The sequence below is a fragment of the Geotrypetes seraphini genome, chromosome 2 (genome assembly GCF_902459505.1).
Source record: "Geotrypetes seraphini chromosome 2, aGeoSer1.1, whole genome shotgun sequence".
Taxonomy (NCBI): domain Eukaryota; kingdom Metazoa; phylum Chordata; class Amphibia; order Gymnophiona; family Dermophiidae; genus Geotrypetes; species Geotrypetes seraphini.
In genome coordinates, this window is record NC_047085.1 from 373,492,128 (window position 1) to 373,518,109 (window position 25,982).

At 42.8% G+C, this 25,982-nt stretch overlaps 1 protein-coding gene across 2 annotated transcripts in view; it reads right to left on the minus strand.

The window, feature by feature from the left end:
* GALNT1 (polypeptide N-acetylgalactosaminyltransferase 1) overlaps nt 1-25,982 on the minus strand; it is a 173,538-nt gene that overhangs the window by 26,411 nt on the left and 121,145 nt on the right. For both annotated transcript variants that reach the window (XM_033930620.1, XM_033930621.1), the window contains 2 exons: nt 7,913-8,030; nt 1,295-1,475 (listed from right to left, as the gene is read on the minus strand). In XM_033930620.1, coding sequence (XP_033786511.1) covers nt 1,295-1,475; nt 7,913-8,030 — 299 coding nt within the window. The remainder of the gene's footprint in view (nt 1-1,294; nt 1,476-7,912; nt 8,031-25,982) is intronic.

Consider the following 25,982-nt stretch of genomic DNA (forward strand, 5'->3'; position numbering starts at 1 on the left):
ACCGCCGAGACACTGTTTGAGAGGACCCTTGTTGGCCTGCCCTGAATCAGATTCCGAAACTCCAACAGGGCAAATCTGATCAGAAGGCACTGAGCCCCCCAGCCGATTAGATTGGCATCTGTTGTGACCATCAGCTACTCTGGGGTCACATGGGGCATCCCTTGGAACAGATTGGCACTGTCCAGCCACCAATCCATGCTGCGCAGGGCCTGGGGCATCCAACGAAGGAGAGAAGAGATTGCTGAAGATGCCTCATATGAAAGCTGGCCCAGGAAACTACCTCCAGAGCCACCACCATAGAGCCCTGAACCTGAACAAAATCCCATATCCGTGGGCGTGGCACCTGGATCTGCAAGTGAGCCTGAGACTGCAACCTCATGCCCCAGTCCTCAGGCAGAAAGACTCCCCCTCCGGGACATGTTGAATCTGAGTCCCAGATGCGCCAACGACTGGGAAGGAATGCGGGAACTTTCCTAAAAGTTTATCACCCAGCCGAACAACTGCAGCAGAGAAATCACCCTCTGAGTAACCCGCAAACTATCTTGATGGGAAGAAGCCCGGATCAACCAATGGGTGAATCCGTTGGTATGGGGTCCAGATGCACGTATGCCTCCTCGAGGTCCAGAGCTGTAAGAAATTTGCCGATCTCACCATCTCCATCCTGAAGTGTCTGACATGAAGAAATTGACTCGTTTGAGATCCAGAACTGGTCAGATAGACCCCCCTTTCCTCGGCACCACAAAGTAAATGGAATATCTTCCCTGTCTCCGCTGCTTCTGAGGCACTGGAACCATAGCTCTCATGTCCAGGAGTACCTGGAGGGTGCTTTGTACTAACGCCACTTTGGCAGCACCTGAACATGGGGACACCAAGAAAGAATCTGCGACGGGAGAGGAAAACTCAAACTTGTAACCATCTCGATTAATGTCTAAGGCCCACTGGTCGGAAGTGATCTTGGCCCACTCCGCCTGAAAGAAGGACAGCTGTCCGCCTGAAAGAAGGACAGCTGTCCTCCTATCACATTGAGACTCTGTCACTGGGAAGCGCCTAAGGCCCTGATTGGCCCAGGCGTCTAAGGCCTCTCCCATAGGCACCTGGGCCAACCGGAATCTTAGGTCTCCCTCCCAGTGCATTTTGGGATGCACTGAGAGTGGCCTAAGACTTCAATTGGCCACATCCCTTAGACCACCCTCCATGGGAGTGGCCTAAGGGAACGGGCCAATCGGAGTCCAAGTGCTGATTTAAGATGCTTTTTGGACATCTATGCTTTTCGATTATGAGCCTGATTATTTACCTGGGGATATGATGTAGAAGAAGTTTTTGAATTCATCCATCCAGACTTCAGCTAGTCGTCTGTTGTTTTTGTTAATGATCTGCCCTGTACCACCAGGAAATGTATAAGGAGTGGCTTTTCGAAACACATGCCCGACATGTGAACAGGTCACGATTTCCAAAGAACCCCCACATTGCCAGATCTAGAAATGATGGCAGAAAACTCATTTAGTAATGGAAATTTACAAATTATTTATCAATATTATATATTTAGAGCTACTTCGTAAAAACAGAACTATAAGCACCTAGCATGCAAATTGCACATATTTGCTTAATATGAGTTAAACATAGATTCTAATGGTATATTCTGTGCTCTTATGAGTGTCTGAGCATTTACCTCACTGGCCTGCACTAAAAACTTCTAGCGCAGCCTGATAAATGTGGTTGTGGTGGGGGTTGGAGTTGTTGTTTGTAACATGGATATTTTATTATTTTTAAAGAGTTGGAAAAATACAGATTTTCTATATTTAATAAGCTATATGTGATTGTCTCTGGGAAAAGGTAACTATGAAAGTCTCAATCCAAAATATTGAGAAAGTCGAGTTTTTCATGTCATGGGTCAATAAGCAGTAAAAAAGGTTATACGAGTGTAAATCAAAAAGTAAAGGCAAAATATATTTAATGGTTTTAATAGAACTGTGAGCATTTGAACATATCACATATTCACATAATCCCCATGTAGAAAACGATGCATTTGTTGTATCGTTCAACTAGATTCTGCATTCCTGCAGAGAATAAGTTTTTCAGCTGTTCCTGAAGTCAGGTGAGCACTCTTCCTTTACTTCATCATTAGAGGTGAATCTGCGACCCCACAGCGTCTCCTTTAATGGACTGAAGATGTGATCATTGCTAGGCACCAGATCCGGGCCATAAGGAGAATGTGGAAGATGTTCAAACCCGAGCTGTTGCACTGTCTCTTCTATTGGTGCTGCTGCTGCTGTATGAGGATGTGCATTGTAATGGTGCAGAAAGACTGTTTTGAACAACATCCCTCTTCTTTTTCTGTGAATTGCAGGTTTAAGTTCATTTCGCAGCAATGCACAGTAATTTGACTGTTCACTGTTTGCCCATGTGCTTGGAAATGCGCTAGAATAGGCTCCTTCATGTCCCAAGAGAAGGTTAACATGATTTTCTTGGAGGAGGGATAATGTTTGAATATTTTCTTTGCTGGAGAAAATGAATGTCTCCACTCCATGCTTTGTCTTTTGCTCTCTGGGTCGTAGTGATGCACCCCCATCTTGCTGCTTGTGACAATTCTCTCCAGAATACTCGGATCTTCTTCATACCATCACAAGAACTGGGTGGCAACCTCCACATGCTGTTGCTTGTGCAGATCAGTAAGTTGTCTGGAAACTCATCGTGCACAGACTTGCCTGTATCCTAAGTCATCATACATTATGGAAAATGCAGATCCAAAGCTGATATCCAAATCTGCAGCCAATTGAGACATCGTCATCCGTCAGTCTTCACTAATCAAAGCATCTGCCCTGTCAACGTGCTCTTCCATGCGTGATGTTGATGGGGACCAGAACGAATTTCATCAGTTACACATGTTCTTGCTTTAAAACTTTTTACCCACTCATAAGCCTTTCATTGATTCATGGTGCTATGTCCATACTGAGTCAATATGCAATGATGAATTTCCACAGATTTCACTCCCTCTACCCAAAGAAAACACATTATTGCATGTTATTCTCTGATGGTGCAAACTTGCAATGAAGCTTTCATATTTCTGACCTCATGGCTGCTACATGACTAATGGCTGAGTGCTGCAATGTGCATGGATAAACTATCCAACAAGCAATGTACGAGTACATATGTTGCATTTTGCTAGCTCTGTTCTGGTTATTGCGTAATTTAACAATTGTCTTTAATTTTTGATTCACCCTCATATGTGTGAATTTCTATAACTTATTTTTCTCTAAAAGGATGGGGTTTGGACTGTTGCATTATAGATTGTTTGCTCTAACATAATTCATTAAAACATTTTTTGGTGTATGGAAATTTTAGTTATCTTTTCTCAGATTTCCCCATCAGTTTTACCCATATTTTTTTCACTTCTAGAAACAACTAAAAGCAATTTGTTAGCACCAGGTCTTTAAAAGAAAAACAAGTTAAAGTTATCAGAACAAGTTAAAAAATAAAACAAAATGTTGACGCTATTATCATAAACCAAATTATACTGACATCAGGCATCCCTGTCTATAGTTTACCAGATCAGCTCTAGATCCCCTTTTTAAAAATTAGCATAAAATTAGCTACCTCCCAATCTTCAGGTATTATGGATGGTTTTAATGAAAGATCAGCAATTTCACATTTAAGGCCCAGATGCACTAAACATAGAAACATAATGGCAGATAAAAGGCCAAATGGCCCTGCCCATCCGCTGTAACCTATCCCATGTGACTACCCCAGGCTTTCTTGAAAATCAGATACAGTCTCTGTCTCCACCACCTCTACCGGCACACTGTTCCATGCATCTACCACCCTTTCTGTAAAAAAAGTATTTCCTTAGACTGGACCTGAACCAGTCTCCCAGAAGAGGTGATAGAGACGGAGACTGTGTCTGAATTCAAAAGGGCCTGGGATAGGCATGTGGGATTATTCGGAGAGGGAAAGAGATAATGATTACTGTGGATGGGCAGACTAGATGGGCCATTTGTCCTTTATCTGCCATCATGTTTCTATCTAGTCTTGGGCTTCCAAGATGATATTTTTAAACCATGTCCATGCCCGATTTAAAGTTCTAACCTTTGCAACTGCTCCTTTTAGCTTTCCTTTATAAAGAAATTTTCCTTGTTTTATCATAGTTGCTGTTTTGAAAATTAAATAGATTTTCTTAGTGACTTCAGCTATTAACTCAAATTTAATCATATTATAATCAGTGTTTCCCAATGGAGCCCCAACACTGTTACCTCTTGCACTAAGACCTTAATCCCATTAAGGACTAGATCTAAAATAGCTCCCACTCTTGTCAGATTCAGAATAAGCACTGAAAAATTATATGCAAAGCATTAATAAAGGCAGCTAGAAAAGAAGCTTGCCACAGAAGTAAACTCATAACAGAAACTTTTCAGGTACATTAGAAGCAGAAAGCCTTTGAAGGAATCAACTGGACTGTTAGATCATCAAGGAGTTAAAAAAAAAGAACTCAGGGAGGATATAACCATAGTGAAGAGACTAATTGGATGGATGAATAGACACTGGTACACGCTAAATGTTGCATGTTCTATTTTATTCATATGGGCCACATGGCATAATCTATTAGCAAGCTCTATACTTTAGGTCAGGGGTAGGCAATTCCGGACCTCGAGAGCCGGAGCCAGGTCAGGTTTTCAGGATATCCATAATGAATATGCACGAGATAGATTTGCATCTCAAGGAGGCGGTGCATGCAAATCTCTCTCATACATATTCATTGTGGATATCCTGAAAACCTGACCTGGCTCCGGTTCTCGAGGACCAGAATTGCCTACCCGTGCTTTAGGTAAAAGGGCTGCTAAATAAATTATTTGTTTCATTCTATAAAGAGAAGTTTGTAATGGAATTACTTGTACCAGGGAAAATGGAATTTCAGGTTTATGATATAGAGAAACTTAAACAAATCTTAATGAGCTTGGAAGATATAAGCAGCCAAATCGAAAAGTCAAAGATCAGCAAATCACCATGACCAGATGGTATATGTCCCAGGGTACATAAAAGTAAAAAAAATGAAACTGCAGATTTACTATTGGTAATTTGTAACTTGTCATTAAAATCATCCATGGCACCTGAAGACTGAAAAATAGTCAACACATCGTCAATTTTCAAAAACAGTTCCAGGGGTGACCCAGGAAAATTATAGACTGATAAGTCTGACATTTGTGCTAGGCAAATTGGTAGAACTATTATAAAGAACAAAATTACCGAACACAGACTAAGGGAAGTCCTGCCTCACACAGACAAGGGAAGTCCTGCCTCACCAACTGACTACATTGTTTTGAAGGAGGTGAATAAACATGTGGATAAAGGTGAGTGTACCTAGATTTTGACAAAGTTCCTCAGGAGAGACTCCTGAGAAAATTAAAAGACCATCAGATAGGAGACAATGTTGCGTTTTGAACTGGGAACTGGTTAAAAAACAGAAAACAGAGAATAGGGTTAAATGAGCAGTTCTCTAAATGAAGGAAGGTTAATAATGGAGTACAAAACAAGCAGAGGGAACAAAGATGAAAACTGCAAAAGTAAAACACAAGTGGGATGTAGGAGAAAGTAATGTAGTTGAGCTCTTAGATGAGAAAGCAATATGTATTCAGAAACTCGACATGGCCTATCTTTTGGCGGTTTGCCTGTTACAGGGGCCATACAACAGTCTCATCAATCTCCTATTATGAGAAATTGTTGTGCATCATTCAAAAAGTAAATGCACAATATAATTACAACATAGCTGTACTACCAATGTAACTCCAAAGGATCTGTACTGGAACCAAGTGCTATTTAACATCTTTTCGAATTATCTGGAAATGGGAACAATGAGAGAGGTAATCAAATTTGAATATTTTTATGTCATTAGTAAAGTTGTTAAAACACGCTGAGGAATTGGTGGATGACTCTGGAAGGTAGGAAGAGAGCATCCAAATTGGAGAAGAAATTTAATGTGAACAAATGCAAAGTGACAAACACTGGGAAGAATAATCCAAATTAAAGTTACATGATGCATTAGGAGTCACCACTGAGGAAAAGTAATTAGGTGTCATCATGGACATTACACTGAAATCTTCTGCTCTGTGTATGGTAACAGCCAAAAAGGCAAACAGAGCATTAGGAATTAATAGGAAAGGAACATAAAATAATACAAAGAATATTATAATGCCTCTATAACATTTCACAGTGAAACACTTCTTCTCAAAAAAGATATAATGGAACTGGAAAAGGTAAAGAGAATAATGATCAAAATGATTAAGTGGATGGAATGAATCTATATAAGAAAGGCTAAAGAGGTTAGGACTTGAAGAAGAGATGGCTCAGGGGAGATATTACAGAAGTCTATAAAATCCTTAATGGGGTGGAAAAGATAAACGTGAATCAATTGTTTACTCTTTCATAAAGTAAAGATTAAGGTATACTCCAAGAACTTACACAGCAGCACATTTAAAACAAACAGGGGAAAAAAGTATTTTTTTCAGGCATGATATAGTTAAACTCTGGAACTAGAAGAAGTAGTAAAAGTAGTTATTCACAAAAGTGGTCACAGAGATGAAGCGAGAAACTACAGGCCGGTAAGCCTCACTTCGGTTGTTGGAAAAATAATGGAAGTGCTGCTGAAAGAAAGGATAATGAACTTCCTTTAGGATATATGAGTCCATATGGCACATCTGGTTCTTTACAATGTTGATGCAAACCAGAAAAACCTTTTTCTGTGCAGTGGCTATAGCAGTCAGGTACAAATAAAATCTTTTGCCCATTGGAGTTAAAGGGAGGATCTCAATTTAGTATTGGTTGGAATATCCAAAGCTTGGGTTTAACGCAATAATTTTGTAAGCTTTGGCCACAGCAATATGCTACTTGAGGAATGGTGGAATGGCACTCAATGACCCATTCAATCTCAAAAGATTGAGTAAAAGATAAAATCCAAGAAGCTACAGAACAATTTTCTCCAAAAAAGCTCACAATGTCTGGCCCCTCTGCATCCTTGAGAACCCTTAATATCCAGATGTTGTTCTTCCAGTTGCAGTTGGAAAGACTGCAGAGCAGTTGTGAGGTTTGGAGTAGTTTGTGATTAGCAGTTCAGTTGGGGGGGGGGGGGAGAATAGTTTTTGGAGGGAGGGGTTGGTTTGTGGAATAATTTTAGGGTTTTAGTTTTTGGAGGTGAGACCGTTAACTGTGACAAGGTAGTTGTGCAGAATAGCTTTTGGGGTGGGGACAATTATGGGATAGTATTAGAGTGGCCTAATGGTAGAACTACTGCCTCTGCATCTAGAGTTTGTGGGATCAAATCCCAGTGCTGCTCCTTTTGACCCTGGGCAAGTTACTGAATCCTCCATTGTCCCAGGTACAAAATAAGTACCTGTTTATATGTAAACTGCTTTGAATGTGTAACCACAAAAAAAGCAGTATATTTAAGTCCCATTCCCTTCCCTATTAAGGGTAGGAGAAGTTAATGGTGTGGCAAAACAACTGTTAATGGTGTGGCAAAACAACTGTTAATGGTGTGGCAGATTCCAGGAGTGGAGAAAGTTCAGAATGTTGGGAGAATAGAGACTCGTAAAGGTATTTAAAAGAAGAAAATTTCCTAATTGATAAGTTTTACTTTAAGTAAGTTTCTAGACTGCAAATGCTGGAATTCTGTCTCCAATAGAAATGCTTTGGGCAATTTTTAGAGGGCATATTTCTTTGGAACATCCAGACAAATTTGGCTCAATTTCAAACTCTATATTATTTTATACATTTTTTTCCTTTATGCTAAGTTTCATCCCAGTATCTTCAAGTGCCCTCTAGTTAAATCTTAGAAAGTCAGACGTGTAATTACAGTCCATGAAGGAAACAGTTTGAGCTTGGTTACAAAAAAGGAATTATTTTTCTTTAGGTGAACTTTACTTACCCTAAAAGAAATTTCTAAGTTTTCTCCTCCCCATATATCCATTCCAGCATCATAAGTTCCAATCTCTTGAAAGTAATCTCGGTCTATTGAGAACAGGCCTCCAGCCATTGTTGGCGTTCTAAGGAAATCCAATAACAAAATTTTAAAAATCAATACAAAAATATATTTTACATTAAAGAGACAAGGTTGCAAATCTGTAATAGGCTTTCCCTAAAGACAACAGTAAACCAATCAGATATATGGTGATATCTTGACGTTGTCAACTAGAACATGATTTTTAGAGCTTTCTAGGAAAATCTTGGAGCTTTACCGAGAACACCTGGTGGCTCTTACACACCCATGAACAAGAAGTGTACCTCTGTTTTAAAATTAAGCCAATGAGGTTAATTCCAGAAGGTAGAACAAGTTTGTATGACTGAACTTCTGACTCACAGAACAGCTGCAACACCTGAATAATTTTGTTTGCTTCAAGGTCAAGCAATTCACAACAATCAATATATAGAATTGCTAAGGTAAGGTTTATTTCAAACAAAAAAGGAAAGAGACAATAAGAATATAGCAAAAATGGTGACAGAACTGTTTTTGATAGGTTTGAATCAGTGTTGTCCAACGTCGGTCCTTGAGGGCCGCAATCCAGTTGAGTTTTCAGGGTTTCCCCAATGAATATGCATGGGATCTATTTGCATACAATGGGGAAACCCTGAAAACTCAACTGGATTTCGGCCCTTGAGGACTGATGTTGAACAACGCTGGTTTGAGCTGTTACTTTTTGTTTTTAGTAAAACGGAACAGACTAGAAAAATTGAAATCAGACATGAGATATATACAGCAGCTGGAATTGGCCTCTATCCCTCAAAAAGAGTTTATAAACTTGCTGTTAGGTTGGAGGTGATTATCTAAATAGTGATGGCTTGTGACTATGTAGACTGATTTCCATATTGTAGCTAAACATATTTAGCAACTTATCCTTTCTAACAGAATACATAGATCTGAGATCCTTTTGTTTTGATGATTTTGACATCCTTGCTATTTATTGGGGAACAGACTCAAACTTAAGCAGGAATTGGATACAATTAAAGCAGCTTCCATCACTCCACAGAATCATATCAATTTACTACCATTGCTTAAAAGATTAAAACAACCCAGGAGCAGATGGATCATAGTAGACTCAGGTAGACTAACATGTGTGACACAAACCACCTACCCTCATAATTGTTGCCCCTGCAGAACTCCTTTGCTCCAGTAAAGCATTATGATGTTCCAGAAAAAAAAACTGAGGTAGAACTAGAATCAGTGAAGATAGCTCAAAAAGTAAAGAACCCCTTCAGCATAAATAAAAAAGCTCAAGCTCAATCAGGAAAATTATTGCTGCTAGGAGATTCCATCATCAGAGAAATTAACCTTGGAATGCAATTCAAAGAGCCCAAAATAGTGCAATGCCTTCCAGGATCCTCAGCTACCAGGGGTACCAGGCAAATACTGACTATAATTAGAGAAGAAACTAAGGATTCTAACATTGATGTTGTTATCCATTTGGGAACAAAATGGCCTGGCCAACACTACCCCACTTGGGGCATAGAAAGCTTTTTGGGAGCTGGGGAGGGGTTAAACCTTTCATAAAGACAGTAGCCTTTTCAGAAATACTGCCTACTTATTGAAAGGGAGAGGAAAGATTACAAAATTCTGAGAACTTCAATAGGTGGCTCTGAGTTTGGTATCATTGAGAAGGCTTTAAGTACATGGGAGGATGGGGCAACACATGGAAAAACAAAAGCCTATATTTTAATGATGGGCTGCATCTTACTATGGCAGGAAAAAAGAATCCTTGTTGAGAAATTCAGGCATTTAGGTAAACTAGAAGGTGGAGGTAGCATATGGACGCAGGCCACGCCTGGTGACTCCCCCAGCAAAAGACAAGATTAACAGTAGTAAAGATAGTAATGTAAAAAATCCAGCTACAATCTTAGCAATTCACTTCTTAGTAATGCAGTAGGAAGTGAGACTAGCCAAAAAACTATGCAAAAAAATGAGAGTACTATTGAAAGGTAGCTGGAAAGCAATGAGCACAAACACTCGTAGTCTAAGCAACAAAGTTCATGATTTGCAGGCCCTGATGTTAGAGGCAGATTTAGATCATGTTGCTATCACAGAAACATGGTTCAATGATTCCCATGGATGCGATGCTAACATATTTGGCTATAATCTTTTTAAGAAGGATCGGGATGGCCGAAAAAGTGGAGGAGTAGTTCTCTATGTGAAGAACTATATCCAAGCTATTGAAATGTAGGGGGCCTGGGGAAAGGAAGAAGTGATATGGATAGCTTTCAAAAGAGAAGGTGGAACTTCTATCTCTTTCGGTGTTGTCTACAGACCTCTGACACAATTGGAGCAACTTGATAAAGACCTGGTTGCAGATATCCAGAAGTTGGGGAAGAAACGGGGGGTGCTACTTCTGGGTGATTTCAACCTTTTGGATGTGGATTGGAAAGTTCCGTCTACAAAACTGGAAAAAAGCAGAGAGATTGTAGATGCCTTTCAAAATGTTCTCCTCAGGGAAATGGTGACAGAACCCATGAAGGAAGCAGTGATGCTGGATCTGCTGCTCACAAATGGGAAAAGTATCTCTAGCATCCAAGCTGGTGCCCACCTGGGTGATACTGATCATCAAACGGTTTGATTTGATATAACAGCTAAAGTGGAGGATAGCTACATAAAACTCAAAGTTCTGGATTTCAAATGTGTGTACTTTAGTAAAATGAGGGAGTACCTGAAGAAAGAGCTGATAGGATGTGATGATAAAACAGAAGTTGAAAAACAGTGGTCCAAGCTGAAAGGAGCAATAAAATTGGCCACTCCCCACTTTATGTGAGGAAAATATACAAAAGCAAGAAAAAAAGGAAACCAATATGGTTTTCCAAAGAAGTGATGGAAAAAATAAAGACAAAAGAGATTGCCTTTATGAAATACAAAATACTCAAGAGGAGCACAGAAAGGAATACAGGATGAAACTGAAAGGAGCCAAGAGAGAGATATGCCTGGTGAAAGTGCAAGCTGAAGAGCAAATGGCTAGAAATGCAAAAAGGGTGACAATTTTTTTTTTTCAAGTATATTAGTGAAAACAGGAAGGCAAAAATGGAATTGTGTGACTGAAAGATGCTATAAACTGTATGTGGAGACTGATGAGGAAAAAGCTAATTTGCTAAACAAATATTCTGCTCTGTGTTCAAAGAAGAAAATCCTGGAGAAGGGTTGCAATTGGCTGGCAAAGTTACAAGTGAGAATGGAGTGGATACTGCATTGTTTACTCAAGAAAGTGTTTATGAATAACTTGAAAAATTCAAGGTGGGCCACCGCATGCGCGGACTACTGGGCACGATGGACCTCAGGTCTGACCCAGCGGAGGCATTGCTTATGTTCTAACTATGGGACAAGACGGCATCCATTCCAGGATATCAAGGGAGCTAAGAGAGGTTCTGGCGGGTCCTCTTAAAGATTTGTTCAATAACTCCTTGGAGATGGGAGAGGTTCCGTGGGATTGGAGAAGAGCACATATGATCCCTCTTCACAAAAGTGGTCACAAAAATGAAACGGAAAATTACAAGCTGGTAAGCCTCATTTTGGTTATTGGAAAAATAATGGAAGCATTGCTGAAGGAAAGGATAGTGAACTTCTTAGAATCTAAAGGATTATAAGATCTGAGGCAATATGGTTCACTAAAGGTAAATTGTGTCAAATGAATTTGATTGAATTCTTTGACCGAGCGATGAGAATAACTGGATTGAGGTCATACGCTAGATGTAATTTACTTAGATTTCAGCAAAGCCTTTAACATGGTTCTGCATAAGAGGCTTTTGAATAAACTTGACTTAGAACAGTGGTTCCCAAACCTGTCCTGGGGGACCCCAGCCAGTCAGGTTTTCAAGATATCCCTAATGAATATGCATGAGAGAGATTTGCATACCTGTCACTTCCATTATATGCAAATCTCTCTCATGCATATTCATTAGGGATATCTTGAAAACCTGACTGGCTGGGGGTCCCCCAGGACAGGTTTGGGAACCACTGACTTAGAAATTATTGACGGACAGAAGCCAAAGGTTGGTGGTTAATGGAATTTGCTCAGAGGAAGGAAAGCTGAGTAGTGGAGTGCCACAAGGATCGGTGTTGGGGTCAATGCTGAAGGATTTGAGACTGTAAGGTCTGCCTTTTTGTGGATGATACCAAGATTTGTAGCAGAGTAGACACTCCAGAGGGAATAGAAACATGAAAAAGGATCTGTGAAAGTTAGAAGAATGGTCTAATATTTGGCAAAGAAAATTTAAGTGCAGAGTGATGTATGTGTGAGGATATGAGAGGCTGATATGCACAGATGAGGAGAGGGACCTTGGGGTGAGTGTCTGAGGATCTGAAGGTGACGAAATAGTGTGACAAGATGGTAGCTGTAGCCAGAAGGATGCTGGGCTGTATAAAAAGAGGTGTAACCAATAGAAGAAAGGAAGTGTTGATGTTCCTGTACAATCTTGTCTCTTGCAGTTTATACTTTAGAATCTAAATCACAATTGTGCATGAGGTAAAACTCTTTATAGTTTATAAATCTTTCCTTAATTGCTTCTGATAATTTCAGCTATACACATCTGAAAACAATGCAAAATGCAGAAAATGAAAAGCTATCTAAACTTCACTATCTGCATGTTGCACTGCTTTCAGCTGTGTATAGCTGAAATTATCAAAACAATTAAGGAAAGATTTATAAACTATAACGAGTTTTACCTCATGCAAAGTTGTCATTTCTTTAATAAGACATTAACTATTTTTTCTGCAGCCTTCCAAGTACCTACAATACAAAATGTGACCCTGCAAAGGGTTTGAGTTTGAGACCACTGCTCTAGAGGAATGGAGGGACAGGGAAGATATGAAACAGATGTTTGAATATAGAAACAAATCTTTTCCAGAGAAAGGAAAATGGTAAAACTAGGGGGCATGAACTAGAGAGTTGCGCAGGGACAGTAATCCCACCCATCCCCGCCAGGATCCTCTCCATCCCCACCCGTCCCCGCCAGGATCCTCTCTCTCCCCACCTGTCCCTTCAGGATTCTCTCCGTCCCCACCCATCCCCGCAAGGAATTATCTCCACCCCCGCCCGTCCCCATAAAAAGCAGCAATTACTTCTAACAGGATCATCAATTCCAGTTTCTTTTGTGTTTGCGCTGCTGTTTACCTTGTGGAATCTCTTTGGTGGAACCCTTTTTTTGTTTTCTGTTCAGGTAATTAACTTATAAACCCCCTCTTTTACTAAGGCTGACGAGCCCATTATATTATATGGACGAACCCTGCTTCCAAGTCCCGTTGGCTAGAGGGGGGGTCTCCGTGGGAGTCCCGTGGGTTAGGGGAGGATTCCCATGGGACCCCCGCGGGATTCCCGTGATCCCCGTTCCTGTTCAGACCTCTAGCATGAACTGAGGTTATGGGATGGCAGACTTAGGAGTAATGGCATGATCCCGGAGGACTGGAAGATAGCCAATGTTACGCCCATCTTTAAAAAGGGATCAAGAGGTGACCCGGGAAACTACAGACCGGTGAATCTGACCTTGGTTTCGGGGAAAATGGCGGAAGCACTGATAAAAGAAAATATCGATGAACATTTTGAAAGAAACGAACTTCTGATAACCAGCCAATATGGTTTCTGCAAGGGGAGATCGTGCCTAACGAACTTATTGCACTTCTTCGAAGGAATTAACAAACGGATGGACAAAGGAGATCCCATAGACAACATATATCTAGATTTCCAAAAAGCCTTTGACAAGGTGCCCCATGAACGCCTACTCAGGAAACTGAAGAACCATGGGATGGAAGGAGACGTACATAGATGGATCAGAAACTGGTTGGTGGGTAGGAAACAGAGGGTAGGAGTGAAGGGCCACTAATCGGACTGGAGGAGGGTCACGAGTGGGGTCCCGCAGGGCTCAGTGCTCAGGCCGCTGCTATTTAATATATTCATAAATGATCTAGAAACAGGGACGAAGTGCGAAATAATAAAATTTGCAGACGACACCAAACTATTTAGTGGAGCTCGGACTAAAGAGGACTGCGAAGAATTGCAAAGGGACTTGAACAAACTAGGGGAATGGGTGACGAGATGGCAGATGAAGTTCAATGTTGAGAAATGTAAAGTAATACATGTGGGAAACAGAAACCCGAGGTACAACTATACGATGGGAGGGATGTTATTAAATGAGACTACCCAAGAAAGGGACTTGGGGGTAATGGTGGACATGACAATTAAGCTGACGGCACAGTGCGCAGCGGCTGCTAAGAAGGCAAACAGAATGTTAGGCATAATCAAGAAGGGTATTATAACCAGAACGAAAGAAGCTATCCTGCCATTGTATCGGGCGATGGTGCGTCCACACCTGGAGTACTGCGTCCAATATTGGTCGCCGTACCTTAAGAAGGACATGGCGTTACTCGAGAGGATTCAGAGGAGAGCGACGCGTCTGATAAAGGGGATGGAAAACCTTTCATACGCTGAGAGACTGGAGAAACTGGGTCTCTTTTCCCTGGAGAAGAGGAGACTTAGAGGGGATATGATAGAGACTTATAAGATCATGAAGGGCATAGAGAGAGTAGAGAGGGACAGATTCTTCAAACTTTCGAATAATAAAAGAACAAGAGGGCATTCAGAAAAGTTGAAAGGGGACAGATTCAAAACGAATGCTAGGAAGTTCTTCTTTACCCAACGTGTGGTGGACACCTGGAATGCGCTTCCAGAGAGCGTAATAGGGCAGAGTACGGTACTGGGGTTCAAGAAAGGATTGGACAATTTCCTGCTGGGAAAGGGGATAGAGGGGTATAGATAGAGGATTACTGCACAGGTCCTGGACCTGTTGGGCCGCCGCGTGAGCGGACTGCTGGGCACGATGGACCTTAGGTCTGACCCAGCAGAGGCACTGCTTATGTTCTTATGTTAGGAAATTATTTTTCATGGAGTGTGTGGTAGATGCCTGGAATGCCATCCCAAGGGAGGTGGTGGAGATGAAAATGGTGACAGAATTTAAAAAAAGCATGGGATGAACATAGAGGATCTGTAATTAGAAAATGAATGGTATAAAACAAATTGAGGCCAGTACTGGGCAACCCTGCAAGGTTTGTGTCCTGTAAATGGTGATTTGGTTTAGGATGTGCTGAGGAGGGCTTTGATGGAAGTTTCAGTGACAGAATGGTTAGGATAGGCTGGAGTGTGCCTCAATGGCAACTCCAGAAGTGGGAACCTAATGACATTACAGGGTGGACTTCTATGGTCTATAGCCCAGAAAGCACAGTTACTTACCGTAACAGATGTTATCCAGGGACAGCAGGCAGATATTCTTGACTGATGGGTGACGGCACCGACGGAGCCCCGGTACGGACAATTTTAGAGCGATTGCACTCTAAGAACTTAGAAAGTTCTAGTTAGGCCGCACCGCGCGTGCGCGAGTGCCTTCCCGCCCGACGAAGGCGCGCGGTCCCCAGTTAGGATAAGCCAGCTAAGAAGCCAACCCGGGGAGGTGGGAGGGATGCAAGAATATCTGCCTGCTGTCCCTGGATAACACCTGTTATGGTAAGTAACTGTGCTTTATCCCAGGACAAGCAGGCAGCATATTCTTGACTGATGGGTGACCTCCAAGCTAACAAAAAGAGGGATGGAGGGAAGGTTGGCCATTAGGAAAATAAATTTTGTAAAACAGATTGGCCGAAGTGTCCATCCCGTCTGGAGAATGCATCCAGACAATAGTGAGATGTAAAAGTATGAACTGAGGACCAAGTAGCAGCCTTGCAGATTTCCTCAATGGAAGTGGAGCGGAGGAAAGCTACAGACGCTGCCATAGCTCTAACTTTGTGGCCCGTGACAGAACCTTCCAGTGTCAGGCCCGACTGAGCATAACAGAATGAAACGCAAGCCGCAAGCCAATTGGATAGCGTGCGTTTAGATACAGGATGACCCAACTTGTTAGGATCAAAGGACAAAAACAGTTCAGGAGATGATCTGTGAGGCTTAGTGCGGTCAAGATAGTAAGCCAGAGCACATTTACAGTCCAAGGTATGCAAAGCCTGTTCAGCTGGATGAGAATGAGGCTTTGGAAAAAAAACAGGTAGGACTATGGACTGATTAAGATGAAAGTCAGACACAACTTTAGGGAGAAACTTTGGATGTGTACGGAGAACCACCTTATCATGGTGAAAAACAGTGAAAGGTGGATCGGCCACTAGTGCGTGAAGCTCACTGACCCTCCTGGCAGAAGTGAGAGCTATAAGAAAGACCACTTTCCAAGTAAGAAATTTGAAATGCGCTGTGGCCAAAGGTTCGAAAGGAGGCTTCATTAAAGCGGACAGAACCACATTGAGATCCCAGACCACAGGAGGGGGCTTGAGAGGTGGTTTTACATTAAAAAGTCCCCTCATGAACCTAGAAACTAAAGGATGAGCCGAGAGGGGTTTTCCATGAATTGGCTCATGAAAAGCAGCAATGGCACTAAGGTGAACTCTGATAGAAGTAGATTTGAGATCAGAGTCGGACAAGGAAAGAAGATAGTCCAACACCAGTCCCACTGCTAGAGACATGGGATTATGGTGATGTAAGAGGCACCAGGAAGAAAACCGAGACCACTTCTGTTGATAACACTGGAGCGTGGCCGGTTTCCTGGAAGCATCAATGATAGAGCGGACAGGCTGAGAAAGGAGTGAGTAAGCCGAAGTCAGCCCGAGAGATACCAAGCTGTCAGGTGCAGAGACTGTAGGTTGGGATGCAGTAGGGTCTGCTGATGCTGAGAAAGCAGAGAAGGAAACAGTGGAACAATTATAGGTTCCCTGGAACTGAGTTGAAGTAGAAGGGAATTCCAATGTTGCCTGGGCCACCGTGGAGCGATGAGAATCATGGTGGCTCATTCCCTCCGGAGCTTGAACAATGTGCGCAGCATGAGCGGTAGAGGAGGAAATGCATATAGGAAGAGATTGGTCCAATCCAGGAGAAATGCATCGGGAGCCAGACGGTGAGGAAAGTAGAGTCTGGAGCAAAACAGGGGCAGCTGATGATTGTGAGGAGCTGCAAAGAGGTCCACTTGAAGAGTGCCCCATTGAGCGAAAATGGACTGGAGAGTCAAGGGGTCGAGAGTCCATTCGTGAGGTTGGAGAATTCTGCTGAGATTGTCTGCCAAGGAATTCTGCTCCCCTTGAATGTAGACAGCCTTCAGGAATAAATGACGAGCTGTCGCCCAAGACCAAATCCGTTGGGCTTCCTGACACAACAGGCAAGAGCCTGTCCCTCCCTGTTTGTTGATGTAGTACATTGCAACTTGATTGTCTGTGCAAATGAGAAGTACTTGAGGAAAGAGAAGATGTTGAGGGCATAAAACATTGCTCAGAGTTCCAGGAAATTGATGTGGTGTTTCTTTTCCTGAGCAGTCCAAAACCCCCGAGTTTGGAATTCGTTCAAGTGAGCTCCCCAAGCATAAGGGGATGCGTCTGTGGTGATGACGAGATGATGAGGAGGTAAATGGAACAGTAGACCTCTGGATAGATTTGAAGATGTCAACCACCAAAGAAGCGACTGTCGAAGAGACGAGGTCACAGATATGTGTTGTGAGCAAGGATCCGTCGCTTGTGACCACTGAGTCGCTAGGGTCCATTGAGGAGTATGCAGGTGGAGACGTGCAAAGGGGGTGACATGTACTGTGGAAGCCATGTGCCCCAAGAGCACCATCATGTGATTCGCAGAGATTGTAATCTGTTGAAACACCTGCTGACAGAGATGAAGGATGGTCTGATGGTGGTTGGATGGAAGAAACGCCCTCATCAGAACAGTGTCCAGAATGGCTCCAATGAATTGAAGCCGTTGGGTCAGAATGAGGTGCGACTTGGGTAGATTGATTTCGAACCCCAACAGTCGAAGGAAGTGAATGGTCTGATTGGTGGCAAGCAGAACCGCCTGAGGTGAATGAGCCTTGATTAGCCAGTCGTCCATATAAGGAAAGACTTGAAAATTGTGAGAGCGGAGATAGGCCGCTACCACAATCAGACACTTGGTGAACACCCTGGGAGAGGAGGCCAGACCAAAGGGTAGCACCTTGTACTGATAATGATGTTGATTGATGAGAAAGCGGAGATATTGCCTGGACGTCAGATGGATAGGAATATGTGTGTAAGCCTCTTTGAGATCGAGGGAGCATAGCCAGTCGCCCTGAGTGAGAAGAGGGTGGAGGGTGGCAAGAGAGAGCATTTTGAACTTCTCTTTGACCAAACATTTGTTGAGATCTCTGAGATCTAAGATGGGTCTGAGGTCTCCGGTCTTTTTGGGAACTAGAAAGTACCTGGAGTAAAATCCCTGACCTCGCTGATCTTGAGGAACTTCTTCGATGGCATTGAGAAGAAGGAGGGATTGAACCTCTTGAGCGAGAAGGAGGGACTGAGACTTGTTGGAAGCAGACTCTTTTGGCAGGTTACCGGCAGAGGAGTCTGAAAATTGAGGGAGTAGCCGTGGGCTATGATCGAGAGCACCCACTGGTCGGTGGTGATTACTTCCCATCGAGAGTGAAAAATGTTTAATTGACCTCCTATGGGCTGTGGAAGAGGACAGGAGGGAGGAAGACTGGCAATGCCCTGGAGAAGGGAGTCAAAAGGGCTAAGTCGGCTTAGTCTGAGTGACAGGCTTGATGGCAGGCTGCTGTTGCTGACGAGCCTGTTGATGCTGTTGCCGTTGCCTCCGAGGTTGAGGAGGATGAGGCTGAACCGGCCGAGCAGAAAACCGCCTCTGATATGAAGGTTGCTGTCTAAAAAAACGAGGAGGAGGAGGCTTCTTCTTATTTTTCAACAAGGTATCCCACCTCGTCTCATGGGCAGAGAGCTTTTGAGTGGTGGTATCCATAGACTCTCCAAACAGCTCGTCACCCAGGCAGGGAGCATTGGCAAGGCGGTCCTGGTGGTTCACATCAAGGTCTGAGACTCGAAGCCATGCTAATCGTCTCATCGCCACAGACATAGCCGTGGCTCGGGATGCGAGTTCAAAAGTATCATAGATGGAACGGACCATAAACTTCCTGAGTTGCAGGAGACTGGAAGTGCATTGTTGAAATGCAGGAAGTTTGCGGTCAGGAAGATACTTTTGAAAAGAGGCCACCTGTTGAATCAGATGTTTCAGGTAAAAAAAGTGGTACGCATAATTACCTGAACGGTTGGCCAACATTGCATTTTGGTAAAGTCTTTTGCCAAATTTATCCATGGCCTTGCCCTCTCTACCAGGAGGGACAGAGGCCTGTCGATTTTTTGAGGGTTGACTCCACCAGCAGAGATTCATGGGGCAGCTGGGGTTTGTCAAACCCTGGAATAGGAATCACTTTATAAAGTGATTCCAGCTTCCTAGGGGCTCCTGGAACAGTTAGAGGGGTTTCTAAATTTTTGTAAAAAGTTTCCCTCAAGATGTCATGGAGGGGCAACTTTAAAAATTCTTTAGGAGGCTGGTCAAAATCCAAAGCATCAAGAAATGCCTTGGATTTTTTAGAGTCAGACTCTAGGGGGATGGAAAGAGTGTCTGACATCTCCTTAAGAAACTTGGTGAAGGTCGAGTGCTCTGGCTTGCTAGCAGGATCCTGCACCAATGGATCATCCTCATCCGAGGAATAATCTGCCTCGGTACCGAGAGGGTCGTCAGAATCATCCCACAAATTAGGGTCCCGTAGATGAAAAATGGCCCTGAGAAAGGGGAGTAGAAGGTTCGGTAATGCTTGGTCTTGCGCACCGATTTACCTGATCGCATGGACACCGTACCGGGTGACTGTACAGCGGTACTGGTGTCAGAGAACGGTACCGGCTCAGAAGTCGAGTAAGCAGTGCGTCGAAGAGACTTCGGTTCCGCCGAGAGAACAGGCATAGAGACAGATTTTTGCGGTGCCGATAACGTCGATGCCGACAGAATAGGCTGTTCGACAATCGGCACCGAAGGCTCAGTAGGTACCGACACTGGAAGGTGTGGAGTTAGTAGAGCCGGGAGCAAGTGTTGTAATTGCTCCTTAAGCTGGACCTGAAGGATGGATGCTATTCTCTCATCCAAAGACGGTCCCGAGGGCACCGGTACCACTTTTTTCTTGCTCGGTACCTGCGGTGCAGCTCGACGCTCAGGCGAAGTCGATGCCGATGAAGAGGCAGTGACTTCAATGGGAGCGGAGCCGGCGCACAGTCTGCAGGGCTTGACTCACTGCTTGTTCGACTGGCGGGCCAAGGACAGTAGGGGATGGCTTCTTAGCCGGCTTACCTACAGGGTGCGACACCGAGGATGGATCTTGCGGCGTCGAAGTCACCGGTACCGATTTGGAGGAAGTTGTCGATGTCGGGGGAACTTCCATGGCGGAACCGAAAAGAATCCGCTGTTGAATTTGGCGATTCTTTAGAGTTCTCTTTTGGAGAGAACTGCAGCGGGTGCACGTTTCAGCCCTATGGTCCGGACCCAGACACTGAAGGCACCACTTGTGCGGGTCGGAAAGGGAAATAGGACATGCACACCGCTGACACTTCTTAAAACCCGGTGAAGGGGGCATGAAGGGAAAAACGGCCGTAGCAAAATCGAAGCCCAAGGCTTCGATGGTGCCAACAGGCCCCACAGGGGCCGACCGGAAAAAAGTCGAAAAAATTGACTTTTTATTTTTAAAGAAAAGAAAGAAAACAATAACGTGAACACTTCACGACAAGAAATAATGCGCGAGCGGGAAGGCGAGAAAAAATTGAAAAAATTTTTCCAACAGCCGTTGGAAACACGCGACTTCTTAGCTCTGTGGAAACTAAGAAACTGGGGGACCGCGCGCCTTCGTCGGGCGGGAAGGCACTCGCGCACGCGCGGTGCGGCCTAACTAGAACTTTCTAAGTTCTTAGAGTGCAATCACTCTAAAATTGTCTGTACCGGGGCTCCGTCGGTGCCGTCACCCATCAGTCAAGAATATGCTGCCTGCTTGTCCTGGGATAAATATTAAGACAATTTAACCATGAATGTATAATGAGTGTGACTACTGGGCAGACTGGATGGACTGTTCAGGTCTTTACCTGCTGTCATTTACTATGTAATATGTTGTTCAGAAGATGCAGTTAGTGACATCGTGATTCTTGTCCATTCTGAGCAGATTTTCCTCAAAAACAATCAACAAAAAAGGATCAAGATAGAAGAACCAAACCATCAAAATGAAACCCTCCAAAAAGTTGGTTGAACAGCAAAAAGGGGGCTGACCAAGAAATCTTCCAAAGGCCATGGGATGTAAAAAAAAAATAAAAAATTGGCAAAAACAAAATCCAAATTGGGCCAGATTCTCTAAAGGGCTTCTAATTTAATTGGCAAAATCCTCTTAATAGCCTCAATAACGGAAAAAAAATTAAATTGGGCGATAGGCGCCTACCCGATTCTATTAAAGGTAGATGCCTATTGCATGGTGCTTAGTGGCACCTAATGCTAAGTGGGTGTTTTTTATGAGCGGAGTGTGACTTAGATACCGGCATGTACAATTTCCCAAAAACTAAGGCATCTGAAATGTAGACCTTTAAAGCCCTTGCTTACATTTCTGGCACCTAAGTTAGTACATAGGCGCCACTAAGCACGATTTTGTAAATGATGCCTAAACATGACTGACACACGGCTGGCACTATTTTTCTAGATGTTGTCCGATTTAGGCGCTGTTTAAAGAATCCGGCCTTTGACTTTAAGGACATGAAGAAAATCTTAAATAAAAGCATAAATGCACTATTAATAGGATAAAGTTGCGTGCTATCATATATGAAAGCACTGCAAATCAAATTTCTATCTAAAAGGCAAAAATATATATTGTTAATAATTTAGGGATTTTTTTCTCATTTCAAATATGCCAAACACTATTCCTACTGAGAATAGTTTTATGATTTTAGCCTAGCTTTGTCTTAATGTAAATCATTAAGCACTCAAGCTGCTGATTTGCGTAAACTATTTTTGTTGTTGAGTCAAAAAAATCAAATATCCTTAAACACAGGTTCAAACAGAGTGCAGATATCCGCATGCTTATGTGTATCAAGCAAGATGTGAATTATGTCAAGCAATGAAATGCTATCAGAACTCAGCATGCCTCTCCATTGTCTTAAAATACTGTATGTGGGATGATCATTAAGTGCCGAGGAAACTGTAGACTACATGTTGGGTTTCTGAACCAAACTGAAACAGCAGCAGGCCCTCCTGAACTCTCTGAATTAACCACAAGCTTTAAATGGAGATCATATGTATGTGTGTAGGAGGATGGATCCAGACGCCATGCACCTAAATGCTTAACAAAAAGTTCTAACATAAAATAATTATAAGATACAGAATTATTACAACACAGATTTAAGACACAATTTTAAGAAGAGTTATTGCAACTAAAATGGAAGCAATGGCTGTCCTATGGTAATCAGACATTGCCACAGGATATTCCTTTTTAACTGTAAAAACTGACCATGACCATTTAATAATTCTGAACATAAATTTTAAAAATTCTCAAATTGAATCAAAGAAAAAAAGTCAAGACATGATCAGACCAAAGGAGTATAAAGGATGAAGGCTGATGGATATTGTAGAACAAGGAAGAAAGAGCAATGAGAACACTGAGCGATATCCGCCAGGTGGATGGGAAGGATAAAATTTGGACCAGTCCAGAGTCATGGGAAAAAAAGTCAAACAGTCTTGTGTTTTGGGTACAGAGAAGTTAAAATGTATTTTGAGATTTCCTATGATAAAAGGCCGACGTAAGAGAACTTGAGTGGATGGAACTTAATAAAGACTAAGTAAACATAGAAACATAGAAAGATGACGGCAGAAAAGGGCTACAGCCCACCAAGTCTGCCCACTCTACTGACCCACCCCATTAAGTCTGAGTGCTAATGACCCAGCTCCTTAACTTGACCCTCGCAGGGATCCCACGTGGATGTCCCATTTATTCTTAAAGTCGAGCACGCTGGTGGCTCTGATCACCTGCTCCGGAAGTTTGTTCCACTGATCCACCACCCTTTCTGTGAAGAAATACTTCCTGGTGTCACCACCAAATTTCCCTCCTCTGAGTTTGAGCGGGTGCCCCCTTGTGACCGAGGGTCCCTTGGGAAAGAATATGTCATTTTCCACCTCGACACGACCTGTGACGTACTTAAATGTCTCTATCATGTCACCCCTTTCCCTGCGCTCTTCTAGAGTATAGAGCTGCAATTTGCCCAGTAGAGCTATAAGGGTGTAAAACTAGACAATCCCTCATATATTGAGATTTCTGATTTTCTCTCTGAAAATGTGTGTCAATGAGGGTCAAGTGTTCTTGGCCCATAGATAGAGTCTATTCTCCTGGAAGTCTACATAAGACAAGTTATTATTCTTGCACACACTTTATCCTTATTAGTCCTGTTTCTGGTCGTCTCTCTTTTTTTTCCTAATAGAGCAGATAACAAGGACTTAAAGAATCCCATTACAAGCCCAACGCTTTACTAATGTTCAATGCTTCCCAGTGTACTCCACCTATACACACTGACCTCAGTGGCAAGTAATGCTTCCCGATTCAGGAAAAATATTTCGATTCGATTCAGCCTATTGAATCGATTTTTTGATTCGATTTTCCTGCCTAATTGGGTGTTTTTTTAAGCTTTGCAGTTATGGCACATTAATTGCCAAAATTAATGGGCTATAACTGTAAAATCATGGTAGTCTGATTGCCATAATTGTGCATGTCATCTCAGGACTCCTACAATCCTTTTAAAAACCAAATCAGATTTTCTGCATGACAAAATTATAGTTCTCCTCATGACAGATGAGGCAAAATTCATTTTGTACACCGGACATGATCAAGGCATGCCAAACAGGAATTAATGCTTGCCAGTAACTAGTCTACTATATCCGTGTAAATAATATCTTGGCTTAAATGCATCTGGCTACCTACACAAAGCTAGACATTTGAGATAAATAAGCTTACTGACTTCCAGGGCCCATCACAGGAACATGCTTTTGGTCTGGCTCTCCTGCTGCATGACCGCCCCGGCCCCTTAGCTTGGCCTGCTCTCTCGCACCCAGCCGCGCTGGAAGGCAGCCTCGAACCCCAGCAAGAGGCAGCACTGCCGATCCTGCTTTAGGGGGTGAGGGTCAGATAATGAATTGGGAGGCCGATTTTTTTTGTTTTTGAATCGATTCACCTGAAATGAATCAGTGAATCGATTCGAATCGTGAATCGGGCAGCACTAGTGGCAAGTCTTTTCCCATGGGCAACTCAACCCATGCCTTGCCTGCCTCCTCATCAGTCAGTGTTAATTGTTCCTCTACTCTACTCCATAACTTTGTACAAGAATACAGCATATTATTTTTTATTTTATATTTATTAACAAAAGAAAACAATCTCTTTATGAATAGCAACTTATTTTAGCATTTCAAGGATCCGCTGCCAACTTGGGTCATGTTTTACCACTGGTTTCATCAGTGTGTGGTCCTAAAGCTATTGGTATACACCTTCATGAGGTCAGTTGGATGATTAAAGGAGACTTGCAAGCCTGGTTTGCAGATATTAAGGGAGAAATTGCAGCTGCGAATACTGAAGGTCTAGCTAAAGTCAGTGACCTCCGTGAAGATTTAGCAGAGCTGAATAAGAGAATGGCATGCCACAGGGATCTGTACTGGGACTGGTGCTATCTAACTTATTTATAAATGATCCGGAAATTGGAATGATGAGTGAGGTGATTACATTTGCAGATGACACTAAATTGTTCAAAGTTGTTAAAATGCATGCAGATTGTGAAAAATTGCAGGAAGACCTTCGGAAATTGGAAGACTGGGCATCCAAGTGGCAGATGAAATTTAACGTGGACAAATGCAAAGTGATGCACATTGGTAAGCATAACCCAAATCACAGTTACCAGATGCTAGGGTCCACTTTAGGGGTTAGCAACCAAGAAAAAGATCTGGGTGTTACTGTAGACAATACAATGAAAAAACCATCTGCCCAATGTGTGGTGGCGGCAACAAAAATGCAAACAAGATGCTAGGAATTATTAGAAAAGAAATGGTAAACAAGACTAAGAATGCTATAATGCCTCTGTATCGCTCAATGGTGCAACCTCACCTTGAGTATTGCATTCAGCTCTGGCCTCCTTATCTCAAAAAAGATAAAGCGGCACTAGAAAAGGTTCAAAGAAGAGCGACCAAGATGATAAAGGGGATGGAACTCCTCGTGTATGAGCAAAGACTAAAGAGGTTACTGTTCATCAGTTTGGAAAAGAAGATGGCTGAGGGGAAGATATGATTGAGTCTACAAAATCCTGAATGGTGTAGAACAGGTACAAGTAGATCAATGTTTTATCAAGATTTACAAAGACTAGGGAACACTCAAAAGTTACAGAGTAATACTTTTAAAACCAATAGGAGGAAATATTTTTTCACTCAGAGAATAGTTAAGCTCTGAAATGCATTGCCAGAGGATTTGGTAAGAGTGATTAATATAGCTGGTTTTAAAAAAGGTTTGGACAAGTTCCTGGAGGAAATGCTCATAGTCTACTGTTGTGACAGACATGGGAGAATCCTCTCTGCCGGGTCCTGCCTACTTCTGTTTCTATGAAGGCAGGACCCGACAGAGAAGAAGGCCCGAAGCTGGCAACAGCAGCGAATTGTGAATGCTGCTGCCTGACGAAGTTCATGACGCCAGGCCTTGGGTGACGGAAGGAGGAAAGGGAGCAGAGGGGGAGAGACTTGCTGCACCCAACTGGAGGGAGAAAGAAGACGAGGGAGGGAATGAAACGAGATGCCAGGGATTGGAGGGAAGGAAGAAAGTATGCCAGACCAAGGGAAAAGGAAGGGGGAAAGGAAGGAGAAGATGTCAGAGCATGGAGGGGGAGGGAGAGATGGAAGAAAAGGAAAGAAGTGAGATGCCAGAGAATCAGGGAAGGGAAGATACCAGACTGTGGGGTGCAAAGGAAAGAAAGGAGAAGAGAGAGTTGCCAGAGCATAGCGGACGGGGTGTTGACAGAGAGAGAAAAATGGAGAGGTGGCAGAGCTGAAATCAATCATGTACAAAGGAGAAGAGAAGGGGCACAAGAC